This window comes from Magallana gigas, chromosome 6 (genome assembly GCF_963853765.1).
Source record: "Magallana gigas chromosome 6, xbMagGiga1.1, whole genome shotgun sequence".
NCBI lineage: Eukaryota > Metazoa > Mollusca > Bivalvia > Ostreida > Ostreidae > Magallana > Magallana gigas.
Genome location: NC_088858.1, coordinates 19,143,267 through 19,158,706, shown reverse-complemented (window position 1 = coordinate 19,158,706; position 15,440 = coordinate 19,143,267). Strand labels below are relative to the sequence as shown.

The window sequence follows — 15,440 nt, the reverse complement described above, 5'->3', positions numbered from 1 at the left end:
TTGCTTATGACCTAAGGGTGTGTCATGACCTTGACACAAGGTCATTCGGGCAAGGTCAAGGTCACTGGCAGAAAAAGTGCAAAATTCGTGTCCGGTCCATATCTTTCTGATGGGGAAACATTGGAATTTCTTACTTCACACAAAGATTGCTTATGACTTAAGGGTGTGTCATGACCTTGACCCAAGGTCATTTGGGCAAGGTCAAGGTCACTGGCAGAAAAAATGCAAAATTCGTCTCGGTCCATATCTTTCTTATGGGGAAACATTGGAAGTTCTTACTTCACACAAAGATTGCTTATGATTAAAGGTGTGTCATGACCTTGACCCAAGGTCAATTGAGAAAGTTCAAGGTCATTGTTTCAAAAAAGCTAAATTCTGTCTTTGTCATGTCTTATATTAATGGAAATATTAGAAGCTAAAAATTAACAGTTTTCAAAAATAAAGCAGTTGTTATTTATAGAAAATGGACCGTGAAATAGATTCATCCAATATTTTCTATAATAGCAAAAATACACGCGTTGTGATTTTTTTCTTAGCGGGGGGTATCAATTGTGAGCTTGCTCACAGTACCTCTAGTTTGTTATAGCCTGTAAACTGTGGCATTTATGATTATATACAAGTCGTACAGTTTACAATAGTATGACTGTGTCCATACTATTGTTTGTACTAGATACACCAGGGCACAGAAACCCCTCTTGCCTCCTAAAAATAACTGATAATTTAAAGGACCATAATCTTACATAAACATAATATGACCATGACTTGAAGAGCCTTCATTCTGCATAAGAGTCAAAAGAAATGACAAGTTTTTATCATGCATGCATTTGCATGGATCAATGAAATAGGTTTAATGGCTCAATTATATACTGAAATACTGCATCCCCAAAAATGTGACATAGAAAAAATATGGTCTTAACATATAAATTAAATGTTGGGACCTGATATTTTAATTATGTTGCATGGTGTATTTCTATAGCATTGAATCATGATTTTTTGAAGTATAACGCGCGTTACTCAATTTGTATGCACACACCGCTGCAGTTATGAGAGAGTATACTTCAAAAATCATGATTCAATGCTTATATTTACATTTTTTAACTTCTTGCCTTGTCTGCAAATGTGATTCATACCTTAAAATTCCTATCTTATCCTAAGGGTAAGTTAATATTAATGGAAGAGCCACAGTAACAGCCACAAGCGTGAACTTTGATTTTCGCTTGTGACGTTGCAGTTTACTGCGTTCAACGTTTGTGACATCATAATAAAACTCGTCAATTTGACCTTTGACTACTTGTTGCATTTAGAGGCATTTGAAAATCACAGAATTTAATGGAAAAACACAGTAGAATGTAAATATAGTGATATAGCAGATACTAACTACATTCTGTACCTGCATGCCCAGTTCTAAAAAATATAACTCTTTCACAAAATCTAGAATTTTATTTGCTTATTCACAAATTGTCTTCAACTTATTTCACTATGAATTAAATACAGCAAATCTCTTTACACTTTTCTCATGAAATTGTCCAAAATGTTAAAAATAGATAAATTTATTTACATAAAGTACACACAACAGCAATATATCTACTGATGCATATAAATCTTAAATATATTTTTATCTCATCTTCATATCATTTATAAAATACATCATTCTACATGCATTAAATGGAATGTTGAGAGCTCTTTTTGCAAAAATATCAAATGATATCATAAGAAAAATATTGGATTATAATACAGCATATCTCCCTGTTTTTTTTTTTAAATATCACAATTCAATGGAACTTAAATACATGCATACATAGTAATGTAATGTACTATTCAATAGTTATGTATATCTAAAACTTTTAAATGTGAACAACAATGTTCGTAAAATATGATTAATTCAATGACATATACTCTGATAAAAAAATATTACGGTAAACTGATGAAACAGTAGGATCCAACTGGTAGATCGAACTATAGATATTCACTCCTCACATTTAGATATAGGAAAAACAATTAAATTATATCAAACGAATTCTTGAGCTCTCTAAAGCTATAGTTTAAAAAGATTTATTATTATGCCATAGTTTTACCCTTTCCCCAAACCCATAGCAAGACCTCCTTTATTTAATAGTGTAGAACAAAAAAAAAACCCATGAAATCCACCCGGTAACTTAATGTAAAGCTGATAACTCTCCTTCGATTATAAATTTCAATCTTTAGATGCCATAGCAGATATTCTTTGGTGTAAGATTTTCTTATTTTTCTATACATGTATATAAACCACTAACTAATACTACGACTTAAATAAAATTTTGGCAATTCATGCACTAGCTGTTATAAAAGTAAGATTCATTCCTCATTCAAAATCATATATATGAGTTTTACCAAGTAACGGTGAACAATCACAACTGCGTCGAACTGCCAAGTAAACCAATGCTTGTATTTAAATTCTGACATGGAAAAACTCTTGAAATAAACATAAACAAATTAATATGATAAATATTCCAAAAAGAAAAACAAAACATTGATATATTGTATTATGATATGAGAAAAAAATATTTGTTGACATGCACATATATGAGGCTGAAGTGAGTTAACACTACATACTCTATATATATATGAAACATGTGCTAGATAACTCTACATTCTCTTTTTAATGTGCAATTAGACATAAAAGTAAGGTGTTTGAGACCCTGTAGACGGAAAATGTTCTAAGTACGGTATGCTTTTTTGGTCACAATCTGAATGATCTTTTATGCAATGGTTAACCGAGGAAAATACCTATTTATCAATAAAAAGACACTACCATACATGCCTGGATCCATTAATTTTTACTGAGGAAGAGAGGGGGGATGCACTTTTTTAAGTTTGAATTTCCCAGGGAGGGGAAAGGGTCCAAAACCTCCCTAGATCCACACTTGCACTTAAGCACTAGGACTATTATTGCTTTCAAAATGAAGACTTATTCTACAACAAAGAAATAAATTGACTATCAAAATAAAAATATATAATTATCTTTTTTAAAAAAATATGAAAACATCTAATCAAAATATCATAACGACAAAAATTTTGAGCAAAAGACAATGTGGTCATTATCTTATGCCGACAAGAAATTCAACGGATATATAATAAATTACTGGTAAAAATATGTACATTTAGTGGTTACAAAACTAGAGTGTACTTTGTGTTCCAAGAGAGACATTTAAACAAAATTATGATATGCACCATTTATATACATGTATTTAATGATAATGCTGCAAATGAATTTGATATTAACCTTAACTCAGTGAGTCATGACTTGTAACATATTGCTATATGCACCAAAAAAAAATTAATCTGCTGAAAACAGAAATTTCAATCATAAATAGTTATTACCAGCTGTCGAATACTAGTATGGAATTAATTTGTTTTGCTACCTATTTTTGGGCCTTAGATAACATGAATTACACATTTAATAAAAAGATTTGCATGTATGTACAAAAATATATATGATAACAATTAATTGAATTCAATAACAAAATATTGCTAACCAATGGATTCCAACACAGATCCGTTTGCTGCTAATGTGGTTCCGAAATCTGTTTGCTGATATGCTAATGAGTTAGAAACTTTGTAAAAAAACAAAACAAAACAGAATGCCAATGAGTTCAAATACACACATACACTACATTGAGACACTTTGACAAATGCCACTGATTATCTATGAAATGATACAATATGTACCGGTATGATATTCAATGCGCTTCATTCAATGCATTCTTGATGCATCACTCTTCCCAGTAATACAATATAAATGAGTCCATGATTTGTCATGCTACTTGCGCTATACATGTTTCACACACTAATATGGGGTACCACACTCATTTGCATACACAATTCAATGATATGGCAATTAATCTCCATCGGCATAGGCGGCTAGGATTTACACTTTTTGGTCTCGTCTCTCATCAGAGTCGTATGTCCCCCGAGTCGAACCTGGTATGTCCTAGCCCCCCAGGTTATAGTTCTCGGTTGAATAAAAGCCTCTATAAAGGTCCATGTGGATAAAATTTCACGGAAAAACCACACGTAAATGAACTGGAATTTTGAAAACAGCAATGGTCCACACTACCAATAAAAATATTTTGTTTACATTACTTTACATCGATCATCTCACAATATGTGAATTGTTGCTTTTAAACTAATAAATATCAACAAAACAGTAAAATGGGGCATCATGGAACATATGCCCTGAACAACATTTACACCTACCCCTTGCATTTACACTGAATAATGTTAATGTATTCCTTACATGCAAAATGACAAACTTTAAAATACTAAAGCACATTACATGTAAATAAAAATTATTGTGTGTGCATGTCAAAATCAACGACAGAATCAAATGAGTCAAAGAATAGGCTTTTGTATTTCCAACTTTGTCAATTTTGCATGTGTGCAATACATTACCTTTGTTTATTGGGCATACAAGCAATAAAGACATGATTAATGTAGTATATATACCAATATGAAACAATTATTTCTGGACAGGGTTTTGTTTCAGTCCCTTGTTTAATATCAAACCTTTAACATTTATCTACCAGATCAATGTGAATTTTACCTGTATGTTTCTTAGATTAATGTAATCCAGCACACAGTTGAGTATTACGTGGCCGATGAAAAAATAGTATGGATTGAAGCCCAGGAAATGATAGAAAGCCCAGGATGAGTGGAGTGAGAGAATGATGACATCACACAAAGGTTCCGCCAGGCCGCTGACAATGGGCATCATGTTGATACGAAGGCGGATCCACCTACAACACAGCCAATACAGTACATGTACATGTATCAGAACAATAACTCATGTTCCAATCACAGTCTATGATGAATTAACAAAAGTTATTTTATATCATACAAGTGAACTCTACCATTTTACGCAGAAGTCTATTGTTTTTTATTCTGTCTTCTGCCTACGGCTTTTATTTTAAAAAATGTACCTCTTTTCTACAAAATCTAATTGTTTTGTTGTTTTGATACCTGGCCATTTCAGAAGCCAGTGTGGTAAAAAAAATAAACTTTGTTGCTTTTGAAATTGTCGATCTAGACACAAATTCGATCATGTTTCAATAAAATTCTATGATCAAATCAAAAATTTGTTAAACTGTCATGAAAAAAAATCTTGTTTTTTATACCTCTATCTGATTGTCCACAAAAGGCACATATTATTCTTATTAATATACAAACAAGAGAAGATCAAATCATTTAAAAGTTAAAATGGTTGATTTTGCTGGAGATTTTTTAAATACATGTACATGAATTGAAGAATTATTGTAAAAAAAACTCATTTAAAAAAATTTACAATTGGTAAAGCTTTTTTTTTTTATAATAATAAAGCTAAAAAATTTTAAAACTATAAAACACTTCATTGTAAAAGAAGTAAATTTTTCTATTTTTTACATCTACATGACTCAAAATCAATGTGGGATATCCATAAATTTGGTTTAACCATTTTGGTTATAACTGTAAAAGTTTGAAAGAATTTGATAAGAATTTTTGCCTGTGAACTAAACGAGTTCTACTGTATTTAGAACTTTTTTTTTTTCTTAATGCAATTGATTTTGCACCCTCTTGCTGTCTTACTTTTCTTCGTACACTGAAATTATCAAAACTCAAATTAAGATGTGTTAACGCTAAGACTATTCTAAAAATTCCTGAATTTTAATGCTTCTATACTAGAAAACTGTCTTTTGTTTTATATATTTTAAACATCATTGGTACTTGAAGATTACCAATTTGTTTTTATTTTTTCTCAGTTAAGCTTCGCTTATTAATAAACAGCGAAAATTCCTCAAAAAATCCCGGAAATCACCTGAATATTTTGGATTTTACAATCTTGCGCTTGCGCAATACATTCACGCTAACGGGATCTTTAGTTTGTTTCCATAATATCACATCTGCATGAATAAACTCAGAAATGATAATACAGATACGGGTAAATTTTCATTGGACTTTTGCTATATATTCTGTTCATATATATTTATTTTAATGATTTCTTATGAGAGAAAGTATAAAATAACAAATATACATTTCAACTAAGTTCTTACTTTTGTCTTCGTGATGACAAAAATAGTTGATTGAATGCAAAAAAGTAACATTATATTTAATAGGAGAGTGAAGATAGAATATGTTTTATCGTAAAAATGAATAATGTCCTAATGACCCAGTTTTACAAAGAAAATACGTGCACGTTGGTGAAAAGGTGTTGAATTCTTCCATTCTCTGGATTAAAATTTTTAGTTGAAAGGTATTTGCCGTCTCAAAAAGGTTTGTTGTGATGAATTTGACTATCATTTTCAAGGCAACTTCATTAATTTTCTCCAAAATCGTTCCGGAGCGATTCTGCAATTTTCTGCTACATTACGGGTATAAGGGATGCATTCTAACTAGCTGTGGTGAGGGCCTTTCCCGAGACACAGTTAGATTATTCATATTAAGGAAAGTGTAGTGAAACTAATAGCATTATTGTAGGCCTATAGCTTTGTTATGCAAATGTCAATAATAAGGTGTGTCGATGTACCCATTTCGTAAATGTCCGATATGCAATGTCAACCCGTGCACGCACGGGTCAAAGTCTAGTATATAATTAAAATGATAATGCAAGTTTTCCATATTAAATTTGAACCATACATGTGTATCGATCACTACGTACTCCCATGAAGTGCCAGTCCTAATTATTGCCTTGAAAGGAAATATTGCGGTTTACATGACTAAATTGTTTCACATCTTTGATACTTGCTAAGTGATAACTGTGTCACGCGTTTATTGATGATTGGAATGAACAAATCACAGTCGACATATCTAAACTGCTTTTTATTATCTGCTAATGACATCAGCAAATATGCCAATCCCTAATACATGTCTACGCAACTATTGATCTTTATATTTATGTAAGCATGCATGCACATTCAGAAATTAAATGTCCCAGATCTCACACTGAAGAAAAAAAAAATATCTGAAACCTTTGGAATTTCCAGTTTTCAGAATTAGAAATGATTTGAGTCCCAAAATATACCCTTGAAAAAATTTTGTTATCTACAGCAATTAAAAGATTGCATGCTTTACCAGGTTATTTTACAATTGAGATATTATGATATTATAGTCTAACACAGAAAATATTTGGTAAACTTGTTCAATTAACTGACTGACTACCAGTTTGCTTATTAGGATACATAATGCTTAAATATTTTGAAAAGGAATCTCCCAGCAGATGGATATATTCATGTTAACTGACTGTAGTCCAATTCAACTTTGCAAAACTTGTTTCCGTTTGTGGGCTCAACCCAAAGGTCAAAAGGAAAAAACCCAACTTTCCCCTTCTTTACGCAACCAAATATTTGGGCATCCTGTGATGAAAACTGTTTGAATTTAATAAAGAATCATTTTAACAAGACCTTGGACTTTCAGTAGGGCATAGTTATCTATTTCTTGCGTCAAAACAAGTTAAAAATGACGTGGTTTTAAGCGAAATATGCACCGATTGCATTGTCTTAGCTTCAAAGCCAGACAAATCTTGATAATTTCAAAGAGCTATCGCTGAGTGGCCAGCAATGAAATAGACAGGCCTACGTCACTGTGCTGTTTGACACAACTACCCAAAGTCCAAGCTCTTGTTAAAATGCTTCTATTCCTTCAATGTGAGGCTTGTCCCATCCTTGGGCAATCTGAATACACACTACGGAAACAGATCTTTAATGTCAAATGACACGGTTACAAACCCCTAAACTATAAAGGCTACTGTGATATACATGTGTCTATGGGTCTTTCCTAAAAAAGATGGTTGCCAAGGGACATAACTTTTGTACAGCGTGGATTGGTCTATAGAAGTATGACACTGTCTGACTCCTCATGTAATCTTTAAGTCCACTGACAGTGGGATCTATCAACCACATAATAATGCATATCAGCATATGTATCAACCGACTAAACTGACTCTATAAATACCAGCCCATGTATTAACTGACTCTATAAATACCAGCCCATGTATTAACTGACTACATAAATACCAGCCCATGTATTAACTGACTACATAAATACCAGCCCATGTATTAACTGACAACATAAATACCAGCCCATGTATTAACTGACTACATAAATACCAGCCCATGTATTAACTGACAATATAAATACCAGCCCATGTATTAACTGACTACATAAATACCAGCCCATGTATTAACTGACAACATAAATACCAGCCCATGTATTAACTGACTACATAAATACCAGCCCATGTATAAACTGACTACATAAATACCAGCCCATGTATTAACTGGCTCTATAAATACCAGCCCATGTATTAACTGACTATATAAATACCAGCCCATGTATTAACTGAATATACTGACCTGACCATGCGATTCTTGAACGCTTTGACAGTTGGACCTGCCACATTCTGTTGTGCAGGAAATGCTGATATGACAAGTTTGTAGCCCCTGAAAATTCAACCAAAATTGTATCAATCAGTAGTCGGAGAATTTAGTTTCAATAAGAGTAGATCATCATTTGATGTAAAACAGTAAACAATATGGTCAAACTTAATTATTTTGATACCTAATGGGACTTAGTAAAAACTTTGGTAACTTGTAACTAAGGAATTGAGAAAGAATGATTATAATACAGCAAGAAACAGTGAAAGAGACTTCCAACTTATTTTGGTTTACCCAAATACAATATTTGAGATTGCAGCATTCAAGATACAAAGTTAAGCTTCAGTCAGATTTAAAAGAACAAAAAATAAATCTTACTTGTCATGAATGGCATGGGTGAGAAAGAAGTCTTCGGCCAAGTATTTCCCATAATACACCAAGCCTTTAACTTCATCCACCACGGACTTCTTAAACATGTAAGACATCCCTGTACAACAGGCCTGGTTCAACTGGTTCAGGGCGATGTAATACCGGGGTAAGGCACAACCAAAGTACACCTGCAAAACCAGACTCAATGTGTTCATCATAATCCCAGATTAATTAGCACAAATAAACATCATAAACACAGCATCAAGCTTTTCATAAATTTCTTTAAGTCTGCAGTTCATTTCAACTACTAGTATCATACACTGTACAATAATTCTAAAGTTTCAAAAATAGTACATGTTTAATTGAGTTATGACAAAAATTTTGTGATAAGTAAGCCAATTTAGGTTTTTTGGTGTACATTTGCTGTCCAGTAAGCTGTATGTACTTTAATCCTGTCAGGTCCTAATTCATTGGCTACCTATAAACCTCTAACACCATCCAATTATTTAGCTGTTCAAGAGTCTCCCCTTAATTGTCACTGTAGCACTTTTAGTCTGCATTGTTTAGTGGATACTATGTCCAGGCCCCAAAGGCTATAGCCACAAGTAATAGTCAATTTGAAAGTCAAGAAATGAAAAAGTGAATTTAATCTCAATGTTCCATTTGCACAAATGCTTTTAAAAGGTCATTTACATTTCACTAGTATATTTACAGAACTATGCAAATACATTTTTAGCTTTTAATTGATCCCCGACATTTATTGATTGTTCTGGTTCTATAAAGCAACACTAGAATTTTAGAACTGTGCTATGGATCTTTTATCTACTAAACATCATGGAGACCACAATTAAAGGTCACTTGATCTACACTAATTATTTTTTTAGACTGAGAAATTATATAAAAAGACATTTAATATTACATAAAGTGTACATTTTGCGTTAAGTTATTCATTTTCAATACTGTATATGGTAAGTACATGCCATTTTAATCAAGGAAAAATGTTTTTTAAAAACCAGGAACTTCTGACAACTACAGTATATGAAATATACTCATATGAAGAAAATGCATGCACACAATGTTATTGTGTTATGATCATCATAATTCAGTCTATTTCAATGTTTAGGTTACTGGAATTCATTACAAATTATGAAATACACAGTGGATTGCACAAGATACTAATGTATTTACTTTTTCTAAGGTAGCTGCAAATCCTTTCTGGTCTGTAACAAATGGCATTTGATGAACTAAACCAACATTTGGCTTCTTCAGTTTACATGCAAGGTCTAGAATGATATCTGATGAGGCTGTGGAAAAAGGCGAAAAAAATAAAAATAATGAGTCAACTAAATACATCTCTCAATATTGTCAAATGCATAATCTCTAAAATAATCTGGTTTTTATTATTTCCAGGTAAAGGGGGCAAAATAGCCTTACCTTTTATACGACTGGTACTGATCCAAATATTGGGGTATTTTGCATTCTCATATGCAGGGGCCATATTAAACACCATTGGATTAATAATGCCCTCTTTTCCACCTTCAAGTAAGTATGACATAGAAGTAAGTTAATCAGCAGATAGAGATGTATTCTGTTGACTGCTTAAAATATATTCAATAAACAAATAGAACATAAAAGAAAAAAATATTTGGTTATTGAAAATATCCAATCATAAATCAGTTGCGATTCATTCAGTAACAGCAAACGCACATTACAAGTGACATGCATGATTTGAAGCCTTTCGAAAGACCACCTTAAAGAAGTCTTCAGACATCATTCAATAGGCCCCATTTATTTATTCTTTCAATCCCCCTGCCAAATATTAAAACTTTCCCCTACAAAATCAGATCAGGTGCAATATGTGAACCATTGGGTGATGCAAGAGTGTCTGTATATTCTTTTCCACTACACATGCAGTCACACTATGGGATTTACCTATGAAGAGCTGGGTATCCACATTAGGGTATTTCTCTTGGAGTCGCTGAACCAAGGTAATGGCAGGATCCTGATCGTCTGGCACACAGAACAGAAGTTCAAACTGTCGGGGAAAAAATATAATCAGTGTCAAGTGAAATTACCATGCAAATCATTAATGACTCTTTTATCAATTTTGCAGACCTTACAAGGTTATCAGTTTACTTCAAACCACTGGATGAATAGTGAAATAAATTTAACACAGCTTCTAGGAATTTTGAAAATGCATTTTATAGTTAATATATTGCATTTACATGCAATTATATTTTGAATGTGATGTCCTTTCATGCATGCATCTTGATCCACATTAATATCTCAAGGTGTACCACCCTAAGGCAAATCAGTTAATTTGCATCAACTGCTTTCTTTTTTGGATACCCACGACATAACAATTTTTGGTATTTTTGCTTCCAGGATCTAGATCACTGATTTGTTCAGTGTCCTGCCACTAGATTTCCAATACTGCTTCCATTACAATAAAATCTTTCCTGGATCAAGCCAGTACAACTGAATTTTGATACAAAAAATCTTGCCCCAAGTAAAGCCGAAATTAACTTCAAACTGTGTTGTTCAAAAACAATTATAATACTGTATTTCAGGCCCATAGAGCATGTGCAAATGAAGTCTTCATTCTCGTACTATATTTCCATCAAAAGGCATTTTATTCCAATATTGTGAACCCCTTACTAATTTCCAAGAACATGTTCTGGTAATTAATACAATTTATTTGTTCTAATTCACTGTTAATTTCTTACCAAAGTTAAAAAGAAGGAAGATTCTCACTCTTTCATTAGAGACTTTAAATTCATTAAAGAGCAAACTCTCTCTTGAAACTATTTATACATACTGACATATTTTTGAAAATATGTCACCTGCAGGACAAGCACTTTTAAAAGAATGTACACCTGACAATATTCATTGTGCAGTATCTCAACAGGGGCCAACTTAAATTATATACAGCAGAGAAAAAAAATCCACCCAATTTTGCAAACATCTTGTACAGCAAAGTTTTTAAAAATTCAACATACCAGTATATATACACATCTCAGAAACCAAAGTAACTCTGAATGTTTCATTTTCTGCATGTATATAATCAATGTATATAATGTTTATTTATATACAGCCAGTGCATGTTATGGACTGCATGAAATCAGGAGTCAACCATTGATGCAATGCTATAGACTAAATGAAATGGTGGCTAGCTTACATTGGGGTACTTCATGGTAAAGTGGCTCTCTAGGTTTTCCTCCAGTAATGGATCCACTCCCATCAGTGGCTTTATGACCGACACCCCCGAGAGACTCTCGTCGTAAGAAATCAGGTCTGACTTCCGATACAGAACACATTTCCTGGAGGGATAAAATACGTACCAAGGTTAATGACTCTGCTTGCATGTATATATGGAAATCAGATGCAAATAGCACAGTTTTTAATTCAGACAAACTGAATCTGGGATTTTCTACAGTCTTTGTGGACAAAGAATAAATCAGATTGAAAATACATTTATTTATTCATGTCATCAAATATACATGAAAAGATTAGTCCAATTGTCTGTTTGAATTGTAAAAAAAAAAAATCCAAAATTCCATTGGTAGAATGACTGAAAAAAAAAGAATCTGAACCTAATATAATCAAACCATAATATTTCATTCAAATCTGGGCACGGAATGATAGTGAATTGTTTTCATTCTGATTTATGCATATAACAAATTCATGAAATTTATCGATAAATCAACATAATATGTAGTAGGCAGTACAATTTTGCTTGTATTGCTATTTCTTGTTTAATCATGCATACCAGATCACATAAAAACATGTACTAGTTGGTACAAATTTTGGCCTGAAAATACATGTATATTTTTTCTTAAGTCTTGTACTTGTTATTTGTGTAATGTTTTAAAAAGATTCTCATTCCTTTCTTCAAAATGTAAAAGGACTGTTGAGTAGTCCCCCCCCCCCCCTTTTTTTTGGGGGGGGGGGGGGGGGGTTGCCCGTAACTAACATTTTCTATTAAGGACAAGAATACATGTTAAGTACTTAACTTTTATCAATTACCCTGTCAACTTGGATAACCATCTGTTGCCAATAGTTATTAAGCCATAAAAACCTATCTATTCTTGAAAATCTTGTGATTCAGAATAATCGCATGCATTGTTGTTCACGAAAGTCAGTTGCAGGTAAAATGATAAGAAGTTGATGTACTAGTACATGCACTAGGAAACGACTGTATGATAAACTAAATAACACTCCCAGTTTCTCAGTTGAATTTCTGTTATAAACAAGCTAAATAGGTTATTTTGGACACTACATAGCCAGCACTTTCTCTCCTAGTTTTAAATGATGACATTTTCAAAATCAATGATATAGGTACTAAAGGTGGTATAGAACATCTGTCAATATAAATGTGAATAAAAATACATTGTAATCAAAATACATTTACTAGTTTGGAATTTTCAAATTTTAAAATATTTGACCAAACTGTATATTTTAAAATTGTTGGGAAAGGTAAAATTTTAAAATTCCCCAGCGGGATTCAAACTCCTGACTTACAGGTTCAAAGTTAAATCCTTCAACCCATTGCGCTACGCTGTTAAGTGATAACTTTTGGAAAGAAAATACCTATAACATTACACTTGATTTTATTGTTTATTTCGAAAAATAGATCTCATAATATGGAGGTGTCCTATACCACCTTAATAACACCCCTATATAAACTTCTCTGTTCACTATCTGTACTCCAGGACCTGTATTTGAATATTCCAGATAAGACATAGTCTGCAGTACTTACGCTCCTATGAAGGATATGATGGACGTGATCCAGAACGCTGCAAAGAAGATGATGGAAACCACAGCCAGGAAGAACAGGATGTAGTCCAGGCTCTGCGGGTCTAGGTAGTACATTTTCTACAGAGAAATAAAACCTAACAAATCACAACTTCGATCCTCAATGGTAGTACATTTTCTACGGAAAAATAAAAACCAACAAATCACAACTTCGATCCTCAATGGTAGTACATTTTCTACGGAGAAATAAAAACCAACAAATCACAACTTCGATCCTCAATGGTAGTACATTTTCTACGGAGAAATAAAAACCAACAAATCACAACTTCGATCCTCAATGGTAGTACATTTTCTACGAAATCAAAACTCTAATCCTCAGTGGTAGTACAATTAAATTATATGCAAGTATGATCAAGAAAAAAAAACTCACATCCTTAATCCTCAATAAAAGTACATTTTTTCAAGGAGGAAAATATTAAACCAATTCAATCACAACCTCAATCATTTATGGACGTCTTCCATGATCTCTGATTAATAAATTGTTCATCATTTTCTTGCGGAACAAACAACTGACTGAATGTGAGTCAAAACCACATGATTTTTTTAAAAGTACAGACCACTGATATCTAGTGTATAGCCTATACATGGATGTTTGTGTGTGTGAAATACCCAACTATTCATTGATCCATTCAATATACCCCATTGTTCATATTCCACATTTAAATAGCTGAGACTATACTGCTGAACTATGCCAGACGGTGCACATTTTTGAAAATGGTCTTAGGTTTCTAAAAATGTACTATGTAACCCTTTTCCGAGCTGATGTTCAATAAATAGCAATGACTCAATGGATTTTATGAAGCTCCAATGCATGATAGTCGACCCGTAAAATTCCATTCATACGTAATATGGATATCATCCAATTGCTGTATGGTACATGCCAAATATTGGTGGTGGGAGGGGTAAGGCACTGATATAATGCAGAGTTTCATATAAGGTGGAAAATTAAAAAAATGATGGCAATTACAGGTGCATGAAATTTAAGGTCTGTCATTTGTATGTTGTCTGCTAATAGTTTCGATCCATAACTGAATCTTTACTTTATGTCAATCAATCAAAGAAAAACCAATAATACTTTGAGGTTATAGTTTATCTTAGAGGCAAAGTTTTTCTTACCACCTCTTCACAGAAGAACTGTAGATCTGTCCAACTTATACTGGGGATGGCTGTCAACTCTCTCAACACATGTAGACCTTCTTCCTCTAAAAACCAAGCTTGGCTCCCTGGTCTCTTTTTAAAACAAAACAAATGAAAGTACATGTATAACAACAATGATTTTTGTCTATCCATCATTTACCTCATTTATCACAAATTAAAAAACAAAAACATAGAATTTTTGGACTGTAATCTGTGCAGATCGAGTTATGAGGTTGTGATATGGCTGGAACACGGTGATAATTATGATTTTTATTTGAAATGTCTGTGAAGTCTACCTAATTATGGACTATATATCTGAATAACTCTCTGTTTAAAGTCATTTAATATAAAACATATTTTTCTGCTTCAAGGAATTTGAGACTGCGATGTGATCGAGTCTCACAAAAAAATCTTTGAAGATCAAATAACTTCATGAGGTAATTATGTCTCACATCAATAAACATTTTGCTTTACAACTGTAAAACATCGTACTAGCTATATGTGTAAGGTAAAAACTCATCACTCATTTTGTATGGTAAAAAAAAATCAATTAAGATCATAAAAAACCAACAAAATTTGCTTATGTATGTTAATACATGTACTCTATTCTAAAAGCTATATCCTTTGAAAGAATTGGAAAAGATCTATATACCCCTGTGCTTTTGAAATTACCAGCTTTTAAAAAGTGAAAGTAAATGAAAGTGCCAGTGGGTAAATTCAACTGGTTCACTTCAA

At 32.7% G+C, this 15,440-nt stretch overlaps 1 protein-coding gene across 3 annotated transcripts; it reads right to left on the bottom strand.

Annotated features, from left to right (window-relative positions):
• Nucleotides 1-1,669: 1,669 nt before the first annotated feature.
• On the bottom strand, nucleotides 1,670-14,804 carry LOC105335430 (ceramide glucosyltransferase). 3 transcript variants are annotated; one of them, XM_066086821.1, is made up of 10 exons: nucleotides 14,685-14,804; nucleotides 13,513-13,628; nucleotides 11,932-12,073; nucleotides 10,686-10,788; nucleotides 10,188-10,289; nucleotides 9,942-10,057; nucleotides 8,763-8,941; nucleotides 8,364-8,450; nucleotides 4,583-4,775; nucleotides 1,670-4,092 (listed from the first exon to the last, which is right to left on the bottom strand). In XM_066086821.1, exons 2-10 carry the CDS (start codon nucleotides 13,623-13,625, stop codon nucleotides 3,901-3,903), a joined length of 1,227 nt encoding a protein of 408 aa, XP_065942893.1. In that variant the 5' UTR covers nucleotides 13,626-13,628; nucleotides 14,685-14,804; the 3' UTR covers nucleotides 1,670-3,900. The 3 variants fall into 3 exon arrangements, with proteins under 3 accessions (XP_065942893.1, XP_034324472.2, XP_065942894.1); XM_034468581.2 differs by having other exon boundaries at nucleotides 14,688-14,804; XM_066086822.1 differs by lacking the exon at nucleotides 14,685-14,804 and adding an exon at nucleotides 13,939-13,959.
• Nucleotides 14,805-15,440: the final 636 nt, after the last annotated feature.

Excerpts from the sequence above, each read along its gene's own strand:
- LOC105335430 (XM_066086821.1), bottom strand. The coding sequence starts at position 13,625 with ATGTACTACCTAGACCCGCAGAGCCTGGACTACATCCTGTTCTTCCTG. Across the intron at positions 10,058-10,187 it reads CAGTACCAGTCGTATAAAAG|CCTCATCAGATATCATTCTA; the intron begins GTAAGGCTATTT and ends CTTTTTCCACAG. Across the intron at positions 4,776-8,363 it reads TTCAAGAATCGCATGGTCAG|GTGGATCCGCCTTCGTATCA; the intron begins GTCAGTATATTC and ends GCTGTGTTGTAG.